This window comes from Perognathus longimembris, chromosome 1, assembly GCF_023159225.1.
Source record: "Perognathus longimembris pacificus isolate PPM17 chromosome 1, ASM2315922v1, whole genome shotgun sequence".
Lineage (NCBI taxonomy): Eukaryota > Metazoa > Chordata > Mammalia > Rodentia > Heteromyidae > Perognathus > Perognathus longimembris.
In genome coordinates this window covers 13,025,837-13,046,550 of record NC_063161.1, presented here as the reverse complement: position 1 = coordinate 13,046,550, position 20,714 = coordinate 13,025,837, and the positions used below count along the sequence as shown (strand labels likewise).

Sequence of the window (20,714 nt, the reverse complement as noted above, 5' to 3'; positions counted from 1 at the left end):
TCCTGATCCATTCGTCTACTGAGGGGCATCTGGGTTGGTTCCAGATTCTCGCTATGACAAATTGTGCTGTGATGAACATTGTTGTGCTGGTGGCATCACTGTGATTTTGTTTGTGGTCTTTTGGATAGATACCCAAAAGTGGGGCTGCTGGGTCATAGGGGAGTTCTATATTGAGCCTTTTGAGGAATCTCCATACTACTTGCCAGAGTGGCTGAACCAGTTTACATTCCCACCAACAATGAAGTAGGGTTCCCTTTTGGCCACATCCCCTCCAACAATTGTTATTGTTAGTATTCTTGATATATGACATTCTTACTGGGGTGAGATGGAATCTCAATGTTGTTTTGATTTGCATTTCTTTTATGGCCAGTGATGTAGAGCATTTTTTCATATGTCTCTTGGCCATTCTCATTTCCTCATCAGAGAAGTCTCTTTGTAAGTCTTTAGCCCACTTGATGAGGGGGTTATTATAAACCCAAACTTTTTGAGAATCAACATGGCACCTCAAATAGAAAATGGCATGCCCTAACATCACGTGATGGGTCATAGCCACAATGCTGGTGCAGTGAAAATATCCTACAAAATGACCTTCAGACTGTGTATATGAAGCACAACTGAATTCTTCATTATGCATATGCAGATTTTCTAAAATAATTAAAAGTTTACTCTCTGAAACATTTGTTTCTTTTGGATGTGGGGTAGATTCAACCTGTACAACATTCTGAAATTCTAGTAGAGTTGTTTAGGATTAGAGTTATGTAGGGTTTAGTACTGGACTATACTTTTGCACCTGCCCAAGGTTCAAACCTTGGAAACACAGACATTGCAGGCCCCAGAAATGGAACTGTGACTTGAGGCCTCAGCCAAAACTATGAGGAACCTCCTCCTACACCTCCAAAGAAGGCCTGCAGATGGGTAAATCTGCCATCCACATTGCACGTGGGATTCTTCCAGCCACTGATGCCTGAGCAGGTGTACTTCTCTGTACCAGTTTGGCAAGACCCCCTTGTGTTGGGTGAGTTTTGCTAACTGATTCTCACAGTCACTCTGACTCGTTAGCTTGGGGAAGTAGCAAAGGTGACATCTGTGTTGTTCATGGTATAAAAAGGTCCTCTTGCAGCAAGAGCAGCTCCACCGAAGAGGATGTGTTCCTCGTGGAGATTAAGAAGCGAAGTTCAGAGGCCTGGTCACCATGGTAACAGCCCCAGTGGCCTGTGTGTCTTGATGGGAAGATTCCAGGGCTGGTCCATTTGCTGGGACTAAAATTAGTATGCGGTGCTGAGGGCAGATCAGTGGTAACATTAGGAAAATCAGCTGACCTTAAGTAGCTCCTGAAGTGTGTGGGATGGTGAGAGACGACTGTTTTGGTCATGGTCTCTGACCGTTAGTTTGGGCTGAATTTTTAATTTGGTATTTCTGTGGACCATGGTGTGTGGTAGAAGAGTTTGGGCTTCACTGATGCTGAATTCTTAAAGCTTTTGCAGAAAAATGAGCCAAAGAGCCTTCTTATTCCCATATCTCGCCTGCACTCCCTTCTGAAAAATGACTCCTGAGTTGTGAGTGGCAGTGTGACTCCCCTGTCACTTCCCTGCCTTGGATGGAGCTCTAGGTCTGGCAATTGTAGCCTGAATATTGCCCCAGGCTTCTTCTGCTGGGTTCTGGGCTGACTCATTGGGGAATTTGGTGCCTGAATACCCTAAGTAGTAGAAGGAAGTTTCCTGGACTTCCACGTCCTCATGTCCAGGAGACAGCTGTTTCCTTTTCTTCCACTAATATATGTTTTTTAATTCGGTGCTTATTACGAAAGGTGTTTCATCATGACATTTCCATATATACTTACAACACAATTGATCATATTCACTACCACCCCCATTATAATCTCTGGTAGTCTCTCTTTTACTTTCATGTCTTTGGTTGCTTTTTTTTTGTAGTTTTAGTTCCTCCTAGCTTCTACAAGTGAGAAAAGACATGTGGTACCTGTCTCTGTGAGCCTGGCTTATTTCACTTAGCATGAAGACTTCCAGTGCCATCTGTTTTCCAGCAGACAATGTGGTTTCATTCTTAGTGGCTGAGTAACACTTGTTAGCTTTGTCTATATTTATATTGCTGTGTCTGTATCTGTCCATCCTTTAATGAGCACCTAACCCTCCCTTCACTTGGCTTTTGGGGTAGTGCTGTGTTGACCAAGGCAGCCCCAGCCTTTGGCTATGCATAGGGTTTTTGGTAGGCAGGGTGAAGCACATAAAGACCACTCAGATGTAAACCACTCACTCATTGTTGCTATCCTGTGTTATAGGCAATTTAGGATCTCCTGGCTATTGCTGACATAGCTTCCCCCTCTGCTGGAAAGTCCAGAGACTTTCCTGGTTACTGTTATGTCCCCAATACCCCATACAAGGCTTGGTTAATTACAGAAGTTCCCTCTCTCGACAAACCTGTGACTATTTGAAAGAGTGGAAGTCTAGGTTCAAATTCTTCCTTCACATCTGTCTCACTGTACATTCTGGAAAACATGAGACTTCTCTGTAAGAAGGATTTTTTTCCCCATCAGAGAATCTCTCCTGAATGTGGGGAGGATGAAATAGTTCTGATATGTCAAGAGCTATATAAGGGTAATTTGTCATTTTTATAACCATGAGGGTGGCTGTGATATTAGAAGATCAAACCTGGAGTAGCAGCCCCGTGTCATTTCCCAGCTATGTGACTAGGAGCTGGTTGCACAAACCCTCTGAGATTCCTGTCCCTCCATTTATAATGTAGTATAAATAATATTCACCTTGCCAGGGGCATATAGTGACACGTGCAGAGTTTGTGCCTTCCTGGATTTATTTATTCGCCGGTTCTCTTGCTATAAGTGCCTACTGAATGACACTGGGCTCCAAGCATGCAAGTAGGCATGAACTAGTGCACAGGGCCTGTAGTCAGCCCTTTGTGTGGCTGACTTTTGTTATCTTTCCTTGGATGGTGTACAAAAGTGGTCGCGTAAGGTGGACCCTGCTGGGTATCTTTGTAATCCAGTCAGAGGAGAGGGAGACCCCCTCCTGGGTCGAGATCATTTCCCCCTTGTGGTGGCTTGAGTGCTGTCTGCGTGGAAGACTCATTTAACACTGGCCTAGAACTTGAGGAGTACGGGCGGGGGGGGGGGGGGTGGGAGGAGAGGCAGCCCTCGGAGTCCTTGGAGACGTGGGCGGGTGAGTCACTGAGTCACTACCCTTCTTCCAGGACATCTTGAGTATGGTGGCTAGCCCAGGGAAATTGTCGGTGCACCGATCTTGCCCCATTTCCTGGGGATGTTGTCTCAGGATATTTTTCCCCCTTGGGCTAGCTTCCTTTACAAGCTGCGATTATGTTCCATTCCCACGCAAACTCCTGAAGTGGCACTCTTTGGAGAAGCTGTGCTGGCTGGGGTGGACTGTGGGGTTGAGAGGAGAGAAGGAAGACAGGGTGAGTGGGAGGGAGACTTGGGTCCATGAGATAATTTATAGACTTTGCTACTGCTAGAGCTGGGCTTGTTTCTCAGGTTTTCCTACCAGCCGAGCTATTGAGCCCAGAGCCATGGTGTGTGGATAAAGCAGGAGACTGAGGCTGATCATTTTATATTACTTATCCACGCCACAGAGAGCTACTGAGAAAGAGGCTTGAACTTCATCACAGCCACAAATCCAGGGGTATTTCTGTGATGTTTTTGTCCTTAACAATGGTGGTGGTAGGTATTACCCCTCTCTTAGGAAAATGGGCTATAATCTGATTCTAGTCTCTATTTTTGTGCCCAACAAACCTCCCACCACTAAAACAACAATTGGATTTTAAAGACAAAATAACAACAACAATACAAACAACCTCCAACTTTGTGGTTGATATTCTTAGCAAAACTGCACTCTGATGTCTTATAATTTTCCTGGTTCTCTGTTGTCTTCCGGAACCTAAAATAAACCATAATTGCCGATCCGATCAGCTGGCATCGAGTCACCCAAAGTTCGGGAGTTGCCAACCACATATTTGTGGGCCACGACCATCTGTGGGCTGCCCGGACTCAGCTCAGACTCACAGGGCAGAGCTTCACTGTCCGCCATTAATAGGGCGTAATTGCCCTTAAATGCCAGCAAGGGTGAGACGTCTTGTCCTCCCGCCTCGCCCGCCTCCTGGGCTTCTTGTGGCTTTCCTGAAGTCTTCGTAGCATCACTCTTGTGGTTCAGCCCTGCCCGGCTCCGGTCTTTCTTTAGCATGTGCCTTGCTTGTATGATATACTCAGGAGGTCACCCTGGGCAGGGCTGAGCCAGCTCTTGGAAGACTTCCCCAATTAGACCAAGTAGGGGGTCCAGTGATATGCTGGATGATCTGTTTGGGGATCAAAAAGAAGCCAAATAAAATCAGTAAGGAGGGAAAAATGAGAGTGACTGGAACCTCGAGGCCACCTCACTAGCTCAGTGATGATCCCATAGTGATTGCTCCTTCAGTGTGCTAAAGCAAACTTCCAATGCTGCCAACTAGGGTTCAGGAAGAAGAGTGGAGAGAAGGGAAGGGAAGCAGGGAACAGAGAAGGGAGGGACAAAAGAAGAAAGAAGGAACAGTAACTACTCACTGAACTTGTAATGCATTGCCTGTGACTTATAGGCATTTTCAAACATGTCTCATTGCTCTGTCTCTATTGGGCTGAGGATGGAACCCAGAGCCCTCTGCTGAGCAAATGCCATCACTCCCTTTGGGTTACATCCCAGCCCCTCATGGAGTCTTTACAACAACCCCAAGGAAGTGTCATTTTTCCATAGCCCCATTTTCCAGGTAGGCTCACAGACGCTTATAGAGATTGAGCAATCTGACAAGATCATGCAGCTTCCTGATGCTAGAGCCTGACCCCTCTAACGCTAAACTGTGGGAGGATGAGAGCCTAGCAGTTCTTTGCCAAGTGGAAAAAGTTGCCTGGTGACTCAGGCTGAGGCCTGGGGTGCGCTCCTGACTGGTTGTGAAACCCACAGAGAGCCCTGCCGGCCCAGGGAGGGCATGGGATAGGATTCCCAGTGAACAATGGATGTCCAGAGGTAGCTTCAGACATATTTGTAGCTTACTGAGCTTGATGTTTGGTTCGAGCAGTAAGAGACCTTTGCCTCTGGGGGGCTGGAGGCAGGCTAAGCAGGAATTCCCTCCTCACTCCACCCCCAAATCCTATTTTGAGGTTGGTGACTTTCACGCACGCTGAAGTCAGGGTATGCTGGACCAGGAGAAGTGGTTTGTACCAGCAGCTTGGCTCTTCCTGCTTGTGGAGAGTGTGATGGTGAAGGGTTGGTAGGCTCCAGGGGCTTCCAGGAGACTGTGTTTGACTCCTGAACAGCTCTGAACAGATGGAAATCTGGGCTGCTTGTTAACTCAGATCTTCTCTTTGCAAGTAAGTTCCACTTTGGACTTTCACATCACCATTTTGAAAGTGAGATTTACCAGAGAGCTTTAAAAACAAAAACAAACCTACAACTTCTTAGAGCCCTGGAGATTCATTTTATTAGCCTAGGATGTAGACAGTGTGTTGCTATTTTCTTGTGCTTCCTAGGTGGTTCTCATGACCTGCCAAAGCTCAGAAGCCTTGAGTTGAAGGCGTTGTAAGGACCCCGCTGTTTCAATCATTTTCAATTCGATCCTTATTCTCTGTGCATTCCTTGAAAAGCAGCACAAAGCCCATGTACTGAAATTGTTCCTTGTAGCTCCACTCTTTTCATAGGAAGGACCCAAGATTACTTATCTTTCTGCAGGTTTGTGAGGCTCCTGCCCCGAGGGTTGGATGTTTGATCAGCATTTTGTCGCAAACCGGAAGCTGAGTTTTCCAGACAATATATTGGGGACTAGCCCTATGAAAGGATCACTCAGGCTGCCCCCCTTGATCCTGTGAAGTGGAGAACCCAAACTGATTTCAGGCTGGGCATCAGATGGGCCCTTTAGAATCTCACAAAAGGAAGAGGAAGGATTGTCCAGTTACTGCTTGGGAGGAAAGACGCTGGGGAAGTCAAGAAAGAACAGCCGTTGTTCCATTCTGACTCTGGTCAATTTATCCCTTCATTACCAACCACCTGGTAAATGATGAGTCCCTCTAATTATCTTGCTTTGACCCAACAGCTGACTACCAGCCAAAGAGCGATTCATTGATTTCATTGTAGGCTGCTGGCTCCTTGTGCAAAGATACTACTGACCGAGCCGCCCAGACAGCAGCTGGCTGGCCAAGAGGAATATTACATTCACTTGCTCTTCCTGCACCATGTTTATGAGGATGCTCCATTATTCATTGTGAAGGACAATAGACCAGCCAGCTTCATTGCAAAAGCCAGGGACAGCAAGCTGTCTTTTTTTTGTTTAGTTTTCTTTTGCTATGGCGCCATTAACTTGAGTCAGAGCACGGTACTGGTCGAATTTCCCATAGATCCAGGACAGATGGTGATGCAAGAGGGAGATGCCATTTGGGTCATAGGAGAAGACGGGCTAGGTGAAGGCTATGGGTCATCCCAGCCCAGGTGTATGACCATTTTGGTTTCCATTATGTGTCTGATGGTCTCTGATGAACGGTAAGCTTGATCTACCAGTTTATAAGGCCCCGTGAGCCTCTGCATGTGCCTACCCTACAAGCATCCTAGAAGGCGGTTTTATGGTTTGAAAATTTCCTTTGGTCGTGTCTGTTACAGGTCTGATCTTTTTGTAAGCACTCCAGGAAGAGGCTCAATGAGAGGCAGATATTAACCAGCCGTTGTTGAGTTCATTCATGGATCCAAGTTTGAACTCCAGCTTTCTGAACGGGCAGTTATTCAGTTTCAGAGACAGAAGTTTCAGGAAGAAAGTCTAATTTGACCCAATGGATTCGAAGGTGGCGAGGAAGTGTGTGGCATTAATGAGGTCCGTCTATGTCAGTTGGGGTGACTATAATCTGACAGCTTTCAACAGGAGAAGGGCATTGGGTGACAGAATGACTTCAGCAATTGCCAAATGTTAACACAGCTGTGCAAACTGCCATTTCCCAAAAGTTATTTCCTGAATTACCCTCAATTATAAGAGGCCTCTACATAATTTGATTTTTTTTCCCCCCCTGTAAATTACACAACTCAAGTAGCTCTTTGGACAACTGGATTTTGACCTTGTCAGATGGACGAGCGAAGGCAAAAAGCACTGGCTTATGGTCAGGATCATAGGAGAAGCGATGAGGTGGGGAGAGAATGCCAGTACCTCTCTCGGGGTCTTACGGGGAGCTGGGTGTATGGTGTTCAGCTCAACCCCACACGGCTTCCTGTAGACCTCAGGTAAACAGACCAACGTTTTATAGCTTTGAAGCCCTTGTTTGTAAGATGGAAATAAAATGCCAATAGTCTAATTATTAAGGATTACACTCGAGGATGCAAAGGGTTCTAGGTTTGCAGCAAGCTGAGATTGGTTGCAGATTTCTTTTTTTTTTTTCCTTTCATTTATTCAGAAGAATCCTCCCCTGAGAAGCTCTCCCTGATTTTTCTCCCCACCCCCAGCTCAGGTTACATGCCCTTCTAGAATGCTATCACCTAGTAGCAATAGAAGGTAAACCGCATGTATGATTTGAAATGTTCTGATGGCTTCACAAACAAAAACAAAACAGGTGACATCACGTTTTAATATTTAACTCAACATTTCCAAAATATAATCATTTCTATATGGCAAGTCATTGGGGAAAAAAAAAAGTTCAGCTATGTAATGTTCTTGTTCCGCATTTTCAATTGGAGTCTCTGAGCCCGTTTGATCCTCGGGACACCAGCTCAGCTGGGACTGACTGTAAGGAAAATGCTCAGTCGCTCCCTGTGGCAGTGCACTGCCGTGTTGGGCCTTGTGGATCTAGAACCTGTCAGTCATCGCCACTTCTCGCCCGTGTTTCCCTGATTTGGGAGCTGTAGCGCACTCATCCTCAATGACCTCACTAGGCCGTGAGCCCATGCTAAGCTAGAAGCTGTGTCTAAGTGTCTCAGACTCCTGGTGGCCCTCCAAGCTGACTGCCAAAGAGATGACAGGCGGGATGAAGCTGTTGCTTCCTGTCACCCTTGTGAGCTTAGCTTGTGGGGCTTTGGGGGAGAGAGACCAGGCTTCGCACCCCCAGAAGCTCAAGTTTCCTAGGGCCCAGGGGAGGACTCAGTGCCTTCAAGAGTACATTGCCACTCCAGGCCAATAATGCCTCCCCTCCCCCAGTTAAAATACCCTTGCAGAAAGTGTGAGTAAAGACCCTGGAGAAGGGCTGCATTTGAAACCTGCCAGTCATTTATATCTCCATTTCATCATCGCAGGAAAGTCTGTCTGTCCATCTGTCTCTCTGCTGGGTATGTTATCCAGGTTCTCAGACTTCGTGCATGTTAGTTAGATGTGTGTCTGAGCCATGGTCCCCCTGTTCGAAGTTACCCATCCTTGCTGATCACAGGCACACACAATCACTTCTGGCTTTCATCCATGGAGACTGAGTCTTTTCTGCCCAGACTGGCTTGACACTGTCGCCCTCCCAATCTCAGCCTCAGCTTGGGATGGCAGGCGCATATCACTGTGTCCAGCTAAGGGGCTGAGGGTTGGTCTTAACTAACCTTCCTGCCCAGGCTGGCTGCAAAATGCGATTCTTCTCCATGCTTGTGTTTTGTGTGTGTTTTTTTTTTAAAGAATGTAAGCATTTAATGAGCTTCCTCTGTGTAGTTTCAAGCCACCAAGACACAGGCGCCCCCAACACTCTTAATCTTCTCCTCAGCTCTTCTGCTGAAGAATTTGGCTTTCACGATGACAGGCTGCTTGGGGAGCTTTCCTTTCTCCAGAACTTTGTAGTAGCCCGATCGAACCACACCAATGATGGGAGCAACTGCAGTCTTGTTTTTGGCAGCATTCACCCGTGTCTGCTCGCTGACCAAGGTCCACAAGTTATCAAGGTTAACAGTTGGACAAAAGCTCTGGTTCTGGGCTGGGGATATAGCCTAGTGGCAAGAGTGCCTGCCTCGGATACACGAGGCCCTAGGTTCGATTCCCCAGCACCACATATACAGAAAACGGCCAGAAGCAGCGCTGTGGCTCAAGTGGCAGAGTGCTAGCCTTGAGCGGGAAGAAGCCAGGGACAGTGCTCAGGCCCTGAGTCCAAGGCCCAGGACTGGCCAAAAAAAAAAAAGCTCTGGTTCTTCTTTAAGTTGTAATGCCTCATACCAACTTTCCCAAAGTAACCTGGGTGATATTTGTCAAAGTTGATCTTGTGCTGATGCATGCCACCAGCATTACCGCATCCTCCTGGGTGCTTCTGGTGCTTGCCGATGCGGCCGTTCCGGGTCTTCCTCAGTCTGGATGGCATGTTGGCAGCTGAGACCAAAGAGGTATTTTGGTATTTGTTTGTTTTGTCTGCAGAGGTCTATTCTCACACGCCACCGGGCTCACGTTCCCAGCTCAGTGGAGACTGACTGCCATTTTCCATACTCTGAAACTAAGAATGTGTGTTCCAAAAGGCAGGGGGTGGTTCTGGGTCTCTGGTAATTAACAAGAAGCACAAGCCAGCCAAATAGGTATCTCAACCCCAGTAGGGATCTAGCTGGGGGAGGCTGGAGTGGGGGACTGCCCATTCTTGAGACCGGCCATACAGACCTGGGTATCTTGGCCACAAGTTCTGGTGCCACAGCCTTGTTATAGACCCCTGGAGGATGCTGGCAGAAAGGAAGAGAGGACAGGGTTAACCCACCTCCACCATTTGTTGCGCTGGTAAAGATTTTTTTTTTTAAGCCATTTACTGGTGGCTTGCATTTGTAATCCTAGATACCCAGGAGGCAGAAATCTGAGGATCGAGTTTTGAAGCCAGCCCAGGCTGGAGACTTTTATCTCCAATTAACCAGCAAAAAGCTGGAAGTAGAGCTGTGGCTCAAGTGGTAGAGCACCAGCCTTGAGAGAGAAGGCTAAAGGAAAGCTCTCAGGCCCTGAGTTTAACACACACACACACTCACACACACACACACACACACACACACACACACACACACACACTAAGAAGAAATAAACCTCACCCTAAGCCCATGGCGTGTCCAGATGGAATGCTGTGATTTCTCACTGACAAGCACCACAGAGTCTTTGCAGAAGGACAGATTTGAATTGGAGAAAGCCTCTCTCTGAGCTTAACAAGAGAGCGTAGCCATGCACCCTGTGCGACAGCTTTGTGATTCTCTAATTGTCATTCCCAGAGAAACTTCATTCCAGTCTGAAGCGGCTGCTTGAAAATCTCATCACATTGCCTAGGGAGGTGGCATGCCAGAGTGACATTTGAAAATGTGGGAGTTTGAAGGCTGCCCTGAGACATGTCTCTCAAAGGTAGTTTGTTACCACATGCAGTAGCTCGCAGATGCCCCTCCCCCCCCACACCAAGCCTGGCCCCTGCTCTCCCCCCCCCCTCCACCTCCTTCCACTTCCTACCCTTGGGACTCACAAACATGGAACAGTTCATCTTCATTCAGAATCTCAGCCTGGGCTCTGGGTGGATTTCCTTTCATTTGACAGGATAAATGAGCTGATGCCTGGAAAGAAGTGTGGGTTCTTAAAGGAATTGGCAGGCACGAGGGAAGTTCACAAGCAGCTGACATCCAATTATTCATGGTCGTGGGGAAAAGGGATTGAAAGAGAAATAGAAACCACAGAGAAGCTCCATCCACATCCTGGGGCTGATCGATAAATAGCCTTCCCAAACCACCTGCCTGCTACGGACCAAGAGATGCCTTGATTTTTGGCTCTTGTCACATGAAAACTCATTCGCCAGCCTTTCTCAGAATAAGAAGCAAAATCCCCCACCAATTAATACATTTTTTTGAACTTTACTCGCCCAGAGTCAAGTGTTATTTTTCTTGAGCAGGAAAAACATTCATTGTTTTATCAGGGACTGGCATGTGTTATTTTCTCTTTTTTCCCCCTCCTTTGGCTTCAAAAAAGAAAACAAAATAAATTATTGGGATTTGGGCCTAGATAATCTTGAAATAAAGACCGGGAGCAGGGAAAAGGAGAGCCCGTTGGGTTAGATTAATAATCAGATTTCCTTCACAGGATATTACCACATAAGTGAATCAAAGAAATGATAAGTATCTCCTTGAGATAAGCCCTAGCAAATTGCTGCCATTTGTTATCTGATTCGTGTGAGAGGCCATAGTCTTTCTTGAGTCTAAAAAACCCTGCTCATAATTATTATTATCATTAGTAGTAGTAGCAGCAGTAGCAGTAATAGTTGTAGCAGTAGTAGCAGTGTGTGGTGTGTGTGTGTGTGTGTGTGTGTGTGTATGTGTGTGTATGCGAGAGAGAGAGAGAGAGAGAGACAGACAGACAGACAGACAGACAGACAGACTGAGGCTTTAACTCAGGTCATTATTCTTTTGTTTGGCTTTTTTGCATAAGGCTGGTGCTTTACCACTTGAGCCATACTGCCACTTCTGGCTTTTTGCTGGTTGAGATAAGACTATCATGGAGTTGTATTTTTTTTTTTTTTTTTTTGCCTAGGATGCCTGCAAACTTCAATCCTCAGATCTCAGGCTCCTGAGTAGCTAGCATTTTACAGGCATAAGCCACCAGTTCCCTACTTGTCTTTTTCAGGGCTGTTGTCTGTTTGCAGTACAAATCTCAGAAGGTCATGCCACTTCCCTTTCCTTCTCGTTTTGACAGAATGGGATTGTGGGGAATCCACCCAGACTACAGCCACCTGTTGGTGAAGTGCCCTTATCAAAGTACAGACAATCTTTTGGGGAATATAAGCAAAGCCAGCCTCAAAGATGAGCTCATGTGGCCTGGGCTACTAACCCAGTTATTGTTGTTTTTTTAAATGAGACATAAATGTTCATTTTTCTTCTCTGGTGCATGGATGGCCTTCTAGTGCAATGACCTTGGCTGAGGTCATTCAAAATTCCAGGCCTATAGTTATTGGCCTCTGTAACTATGGGAGGCAGAATGTTACCTCAAGTCGTGTCTATACTCTCATCCCCACAACCTTTGTGTTACCTGTGTGACACCAAGGACTGGGGCAGCCAGGACTCAAGAGTTTTGAGATGGGAAGATCCCCTGGGTTATCTGGGTGGACCTAGTGTGAATATGACTCTGAGGGCGGAGGGTGGGGGGTGTCAGGCAAGACTATCAGAGCCAGAAAAAGAGATGCGTTTGATGATGGGCAAATGGATATGGGTGTTGACGATGCAGTGATGGAGCCAGGGAGTTTAAGTGGCCTGTAATGTTTGAAAAGGCACAGAATGAACTTTCCCTGAGAGCCTCACCTTGGCTTTAGCACTGTGACCTCCAGAAAGTATGACTGAGTAAATCTGTGTTGCCTTGAGCTGCTGAGTTCCTGGTGATTTGTGATAGCAGCAACAGGAAGCTCATGCGTGCGCATGCCATTTTAAGTGGGTACTAAGCATCTCTCCTCCATGTCCAAGGTTCCACGCCCAAGGGGAAGCTGAGGGATTCAAGGTCTGTCGTTTGCTGTAATCCCAATACTCACAAGGCAGAGGCAAGAGGATCATCTTGAACTGTAGACTATCTTGAACTATATAGCAACCTAAGCTACATAGCATGCAAAGCTCAGTCTGTGCATTTGTCTCCAATCCCTAGGTCGGCAAATGTTCTCTGTACTGGGTCACACAGTAAATATTTTACCTCTGCCGTGGCTCCTACCCTTGTGGAATGAGAACAGGGAGGATGGTATGTAAATGAGTGGGCGTGGCCACAGGTGTCTATAGGTGGTCCTGCTTGAAACCATGCTGGGAACCCAGAAGTATTGTGCTCAAAGTTCAGCCTCAGGAGTGGTGTTCGGCTAGTAGAAAAGGTTCCAGAGACTCAGGTGCCTTCCCTGTAAAAATAGAACTACCAATGCCTCCCCCTGGAGGTGGTGAGGCAGAGCCGTCTGTACACTGTAGAGTACAGGTCCTGGCAGGTACGTGGTGTTTTCTGATCCTGACCACCTATGTCTAGGCACATGATTTAAGATAATGGTTGCTGACTGCCCTGTGCTGCTGTTGGTGCACTGCATTATGAAATCGAGAAAGGGTCATTTCATGTCAACTTCTCCCGTCTTATTTGGAGATGTGAGGGATATATCTGCCTCTCAGAGCCTCCCTTGACTGCCAGATGTGTCTCAGCACCAGTGCCTCTACAGTCCTCCCAGGCCACCCCATTCTGAACACGGCAAATGAGCAGGAAGTCCTCGGTGAATGGTGCTACCGAGGAACACAGAATTCACTTGTCAATGTTCCCCGGCTGGAGGAGTGAAACCTGCGGCTTCTTCTATCTAGGGAAGATGGATGGGAAATGAATTAATTGCCAGGCGGAATTGCAGACTGATTTTGATGAACGAAATCATTGCGCTGAGCCATGCTGCATCTCATTAAGATGCACTCCCCTCCGCTCTCCCGCCCATACTAGGGGAATTGTCAGAGAGCAATTACATGCAAACCTCAATTTTGAGGTTTAAAAAGAGGTCAGCGCATAATTGGCACGAGAAGAAAAAGGAGGAGATGGTTTCAAACAATAGGTATTAAGCAGATCGTGCAGCAAGGAAGACTGAGATGGAAGGGCTGGGCTCTCTGGTGCTGGTCAGGTCTCTAGAGACTGACGGTGGGTGGTCTCTGAATCCCATTCAGAACTCCCAGATGTTGCATATGGTGTCGTTAATAGACATGGGGATGGAGGGACTCTGATCTGTGGAGAGCTGCAAGTGTGACCCTTGACATATTTTTGTTGAATAAGTGAATGTGTGGGCTAGTATAGGTGCTTGGCCACCAGGTTATCAGATGAATGAATGAAGCAGAGAGAGAACGAGTGAACACGTTGAACACAGTAAACCACTCATGGCATGACGATATACTAATCCTATTTGCCTTCCATGGCCAGGATGGGAATCCAAGGGTATAAGCAAGCTAAAAAAAAAAAAAAAAAACTACCAACACAGAAGCCGACGCCAGCCTGTGCTTCCTTTCTGTTCCCACTGCGGTGACATTTTCCCCAGGTGTCGTCACTCAGCTCTGACTGCCAGGACAAGATGCTGCAGACTCGGTGGCCTAGACAGCGGATGTGTGTTGTGTTTCCTCGCAGTTCTAGAGGCTGGTGTGGAGGGGCTGGCAGGGCTGGTTTCTGGTGAGCCTTTCTTCTGGCTTACCTCAGTCACTTCCTGTCCTCCATACAGGCACCTACCTACCTAGTGTCTTGTCTTCCTTCTCTTTTCTTTTTGTGTGCAGGTACTGGGGCTAGAACTCAGGGCCTGGGCACTGTCCCTGAGCTTTTTTTTTGCTCAAGGCTAACACTCTACCACTTGAGTCCCAGCTCCACTTCTGGCTCTTTGGTGGTTAATTGGAGATAAGAATCTCATGGTCTTCTCCCTCCCGGGCTAGCTTCTGGCTGTGATCCTCAGATCTCAGCCTCCCAAGTGGCTAGGATTAGAGGTGTGAGTCACCAGCACCTAGCTAGTCTTTTCTTCTCAGAGTATGTCAGTCCTACTTTATTACATACACCTTTGTGCCAGTACTCCTAGGAGCTCAGGTCCTAATGCCCGGTAATGAATCAAGTCAGCTTTGGAAGTCATCAAATTTGACTGTGTCACTAAGCAGTGACATAGAACTTCTTGACCCCATGAGAATGATCTTCCCCCAAGATGAAAAACTGGAGACATTCTTCCCTGAGTTAGCACCTGGTATTAATGGCCCTCCTGGTTCTGTCTAACTGTTACACAAATAGACCACTCTCGCTCACCTGAATTGCCTTCAAAGGATTTTGTACAGGAGACGCCCAGGGAGTTGAAGGTCATGTGACCCTGTAATTTGGTGTCAGAGCAAGCATTGTGAGATCAAGCACGGTGAGATCTCATTTAGTTTCCCATCTTCTTTCTCATCTCCAAATCTGCCTGGAAGACAGTAAAACTCATTAACTTGAACCCTGCTAATTTAGAATCCATAACATTTCCTCTAAGTTCTCCACCAAGAAGGGATTTGTGATGCTAATTAATAGTGTGAACATAATTAGAAAAGATGAATCTGGCAGAGCGGGTGGTATCTGGAGACGACCCAGGCCCTGCCTTGAGCTTGCTTCCTTTCGAAGGAAGAAACAGAGGCTCAGTAAGATTCCTGGGCTCCTCCAAGCATACAACAAGCAGCCTGTTGAACTTTCTTAAGGACACCGGCTTAAGACACCGAGTCCCTGTTTGTTTGTTTGTGAAAGACACAGGCTCTTTCTTAGCTGTGAGTCTTGTTGACTGTGTGGACTTCAAGTTTTTTTTTTTTTAAGCATTTTTAAAGAAATATTCTGCATTTTGGGTCTCCTGCTAATTATGAGCAGCCTTCTCCCAAATTAGTAGGAGTTATTTTGGGGGAGGTTTTTATTAGAGATTTAATAAGAAAAGCTTTCGTAAAACATAAAACCTTCTGTACAATTCACTCTCACCAACCCTCCGTCTTACAATTATGTCACTAACAACTTCTTTTTCAAAGACCAGAACTTTTGTCTATTCATGTGAATCTCAAAGAGGGCATTCAGGGAACCCCTGAGCCAGGGGGCGGCCTATGAGACTTGGTGGTGAAGGGGGTCTATACGTTGGGGAAGTGTATACACACGGTGACATTTTTCTGCATCACTGTGTCTGGCCTGCACAGTCCCCAATGGGTAGTCAAAAACCAATTGCAGATGCAAATAAGAATTCTTCCTGGGAGACTCTTCAGGGAAGGACTCGTTTTCCCTGGATTTTTCTGAATGTTTTTAATTATTTGTTTTTTGTTATGATAAAGATGATGTGCGAAGGGGTTACAGTTACGTAAGTCAGATAAAGAGGACATCTCTTTTTTGGACCACCTCTTCCCTTGCTCTCTCCCAGTTTTCCTCTCCTGTCTCTACCCATGTGCATCAGATGTCTCTCTGAGTTTGGCTTACCTCACTTACCATGATTTGTTCTAGGTCCACCCATTTCCTTGCAAATAATATTCTTTCTAATGGCTGTGTAAAATTCCATTGTGTATTGATTGGTACCCCATTTTTCTTTTTTAATCCATTCATCTATGGTAAGGCACCTGGGCTGTTTCTATAGGAGATTTTTTTTCAATAGACTGTTGGCTTTTTCATTTACTTGTTTATTTTGGTGCAGGTTTAAATTCTTACCAAAATCGAGTACAGTGATTTCTCATTCTTCAACCTGTATCCCCGGACACACACAGCCTCTCTAGAGTATCAGTGGGATGTTTGTGACGACTGATCAATCACCATCACCTGAGGAAGCCCACGGGGTTTTGAGATACAATCTCTCTATGTAGCATTGGCCTTGAACTTGTGATCCTCTTGCCTCTGCCTTCTAAGTACTGGGATTACAGGCATACGGCACCATACCCAACTTAGGACTTGCTCTTGGTTGTACATATTCTGTGTGGTTTGGCTAAGTATATAATGACAAGTGTCCACCATTATAGTACAGAAGTTTCACTGCTCCCTCACCCACGTTCTCTGGGCACCACCTGTTCATCCCTGCTGTCTCTTGGGTAACTTGGACCATGGTTGCCCCGGTAACATCCTTACACTTGGATGGTTTCCTTTCATTTTTTCTTTCCTGGCTTGATTGCTCATTTCTTGTTAGGGCTGAATACTATTCCACTGCCTGGACATATCATAGTTTCTTAATCCTCTTGCCTACCCAGGACATCTTGGTTGCTTCCAACTTTGGCAGCTGTGATTAAGGCTGTCACAGGCATCCGAGTGCAGGTTTCTATGTGAATGTCTGCTTTTCCTCTGGCTGAGTTCCAGGGCAGCTGGGTCATACACGAGGAGTATGTTGATTTCAATAAACGGAATAAGCAAATGGTCTGTTTATGAATTTCAGGCAAACTAATGGCCACATGGGCTGTGAAGTCCCTCTGGGCAGATCAGCACATCCTATCCGTGGAGTCACACCTCTGGGGACACCAGGCTGAGTCTCTGTGAGATTTAGTGCATCAGAATTAGAGCTCTAGTGAGGTGAACACAATGACCAACTGTCATGTAGCCTTGCACTGGAGGAAGCATGACAGGGCTCCATATTGGGAGTGGGGGGCGTCTTGTTCTCTCCCTAATGCAATTCTAATACTGGTCAGGATTATGAATGATCAGGGCTCTCCCCAACTGGCCTGCTCAGCATGGGGTCACTGATGACAATGGCAGTGATGACCATAATGATGATGATGATGATGATGATGATGACAGTGGCTACAATGACAACGATGATTATGAAGATGATGAAGGTGACAACAGTGACAATGATGGTGATAATGATAAAGGTGACAATGATGGTGATGCTGCATGTTTATGATAGCGATGATGATGGTGTCCATGATGACAAAGATGATGATGGTGAAGGTGATAATGACAACAGTGATGATGAAGACGATGATGACGATGATGAAAATGATGTTGGTGGTGATAATGACAGCAATGGTGATGGTGATAATGACGGCAATGCTAATGGTGAAGATGACAATGGCAGTGATGAAGATGATGACGATGACAACAGCAGTGATGACGACAACAGTGAGGAAGAGGACAGCCACCACGAAGGTAGTCACAGAGGCTCTGTTGGTATGGCAGGAGTAGCTGTAGCACTGGGAGGAATGGTTGTTGATACTTCCTGAGCACACCTTGCTCCGTGCCCCACGCCAGAGTGGTGCTCTGCCCGCCCCATGTCCATCATCCTCAGCTTGGGCCCGTTTGCCCCTTCCAGCCTCTTCAGAACTTGATGGAACTCCTCTGCTGCAGTTTGTTGTTGGTTTTGTTTATCCCCTGCCACCAGGCCTTTGCAGATGCCATTCCTCCTGCCTCACACTTGTCCTGCTGATTCCCACTCAGGCCGAGGACTTTCTAGGGCCTGTTTCTATGTACCTGGAGTACCTTTGTCCTTCACAGCCTGTCTTTATCTACTGGGATTATTTAGATGGCGGAGGCCCAGCCCCCATGCCTGTGGGGGTACCTGAGATACGGTTGCAAGGTCTTTCCCCCTTTGCCACAGAACATGATCACAAGAGTGATGTCTCAGCACAGTTCCACCGTCACAGACAAGTGACACAGGGGATGAACCCTACCAGAGACAGCGATCCCAGGACCTGTGTTGGAATGGCATCTCCCACAGTAGCTGTGTGGCTTTGGGTGATTTTTGGTAACTTCTCTGTGCCCATTACCCACCCCCTAGGGCGTATTGTGAAGATCAAATGAGTTGACTTATAGAAACTGCCTTAAAGCCATCTCTGGCAGGTGGTGAGTGTTTGATAAATTTCAGCTGTTAGAACCGTAAAGATGATAATAATCCCCAACCAGACTGGGGGGGGGGGCATGCTTAGAAATCCAGCCCACCAACAGGCTGGGAAATGAAATGTGAGCTCCGGGGAGCTCTGACAGCTTTCTCTGCACGGGACGAGGATGGACGAGGCAGATGGAAAGGCAGATCCAGTTACACCCACAAATTGGATACAAGTGGGTACACGTGCCCCCCTGTTTCGTTCCTTCCATTAAAAACATCTCAAAGCACAGAATCATGTTCTCGTCATCCCTGCGGAAAGCTTAGGGAGATCCCTTCCATCCGGGATTTTAATCAAGATTGATATCCCCCGAGCTGGAGTCGTGGGCCTAGCTGAGGATCTGAACAGAGGGACTTCAAGCTCACATCTGCCCCCAAGAGAAGGCTTTCTGCAACAGGGTGCCAGTGTTCCCGGGGGCGGGGGGGGTGGGGGGCTCTCACCACCCTGCACAACCCATGATTGCATTTGCCGTGCTCGTAAGCAGATCGGCACTATGGATAGATCCCTTCCTGTAAGGTTCACAGAGACTATGGATAGTCTCCCCTGAGGAGTCTGGCAGCCAGGGTAGGAAAGTTCAGCAGGAGGGACGGCCGAGGTGGCTGTCCATGCCTGCGTCTCGCCTCGTTGAGGTCCTTCCCAGAGGTGTCATTCACTCTTCTTTTGAGATCATAGTTTGCATCTGGTCACTTTATTGACAAGTGCTGGCAGATACGCTTGGCACTCTGCCCAGACACCCTCGCATTGCTTATAGACTTGCTGGGTCCCCCTCCCTCGCCCGACCCCGGAGCCTGCATGCATTGCAGGCTGCTGTTCCGCGCCTCTGGCAGGGGCTTCTTCCCCGGCCCAGTGATGGCACTGGATGAGGAATGGCCGCTTTCAGAGAAGCCCTCCACGCTGTGAACCTTACTGGAAGGGAATCCTTAGCTCCCGTGGGATTAGGTTCAAGGCTCACCGAAGCCTGAAATTGCCTTCTGACTGGACCTCTTCTGTCCCCCTTGACTACATTCTGACCTAGCTATAAGATGATCGACAATTTCAGGAGCCAGGTGTGGTACACACACACCCCCAAATCCTAGAGGCAGAGGCAGGAGGACTAAGCATTTGAGGTGAGTCTGGGCCACATAGAGGCACCTTGTCTTATAACAGAGGGAAGGGAAGGGATGGGGAGGGGAGGCAATGGAGGAGGAAGAGGAGGAGGAGGAGGAGGAGGAGGAGGAAGAGGAGGAGGAGGAGGAGGAGGAGGAGGAGGAGGAGGAGGAGGAGGAGGAGGAGGAGAACTTCAAGGCTGTGACACCAGAGCATTAAACCACGCTCAGGCGCATCCAGTCCAGGCACGTGCAGCTGCACAGGTTGCACAGTGACCAAGCCAGTCATGCCAGTGCCCCTCATTTCCTGGGAGTTCTCTCTAATGACACCACCTGCTGGGGGAATTCCTGAGTCGGGACCGCACTCTGCTTGGATGAGCCCCCACTTGCAGGTGCAGAGCGGAGGGGGAGGAGGGCATCAAGGAGTGTGGCATCAATCCATCCCTCAAGGCATCAACTTTGGCAGGAAGGCGTGGCCACAGACAGGCCACCCTACCATACAACAGGCCACAAGGTCTAGCCCAATCCTATCCTACGTGGCAGCATGGGGAGGTGGTGGGCCAGGGTGCTTTTTTCTACCTCAAACCCTGTACACAGAGAACTGGGGCAATGGTACAGGAGAAGAAATGGGAATCCCCTTAACTGGTGGCCAGGTGCCATTGGCTCACACCTATAATCCCAGCCTCAGAGGCTGAGACCTGAAGGATGGTGGTTCAAAGGCAGCCTGGGCAGAAAAGTCCATAAGACTCCCTCTCTAATTAACCAGCAAAATGATGGCCTGGTAGCACAGGCCAAGCGGTAAGGCACCCACCATGAGCAAGAACTCAAGGCCTTGAGTTCAAACCCTCCCTGGCAATGGCAACAAAAGAAGGCAGTGCATGTGCAAAGGTAAGAAGATGACTTGGGTTTATTTAGCTTGTGCTTACTATAGACTCAGTGCAGAGACTTGAACTCCCTACCCTACCCACAGTGCTCACAGGAGATGCTTCTAGCAGCTTTGGCAGAATGCTATTGAGAGAGAGAGTTGAGCCCAGGGAGAGAGAGAGAGAGTGAGAGAGAGAGAGAGAGAGAGAGAGAGAGAGAGAGAGAGTTTTCTAGATTATCTCTTAAGAATTTGTCATTAGGTGTTGAGCATCCCAAGGGCTTCACTGAAAAGGAAAGAGTGTGTCCAACCAGAATTTCAGAAAGTGGCACGTTATTGGGTTGACCATGGGGGTGCTGGTTAGGGGGCTGCCTGAAATCTTCCTGTGGAATTGGTTCCCAGGTTCACCCAGTGGGGCCCTGAGTTCCAGTCTAGCAACATTTGTTCAGAGAGATGGTTAAACCCTCTAACAAGTCGGTTTGAGACTTGCCTGAAATGACTCCTGTCCCT

At 47.5% G+C, this 20,714-nt stretch overlaps 2 protein-coding genes across 4 annotated transcripts in view; one reads left to right on the top strand and one right to left on the bottom strand.

Moving 5' to 3' along the window:
• The window catches only part of Chst11 (carbohydrate sulfotransferase 11), a 194,611-nt gene that overhangs the window by 100,858 nt on the left and 73,039 nt on the right, over positions 1-20,714 (top strand). The window lies entirely within an intron of this gene.
• LOC125359236 (60S ribosomal protein L27a-like) lies at positions 8,617-9,304 on the bottom strand. Its single transcript, XM_048356865.1, has 2 exons — positions 9,134-9,304; positions 8,617-8,918 (listed from the first exon to the last, which is right to left on the bottom strand). Exons 1-2 carry the CDS (start codon positions 9,302-9,304, stop codon positions 8,670-8,672), a joined length of 420 nt encoding a protein of 139 aa, XP_048212822.1. The 3' UTR covers positions 8,617-8,669.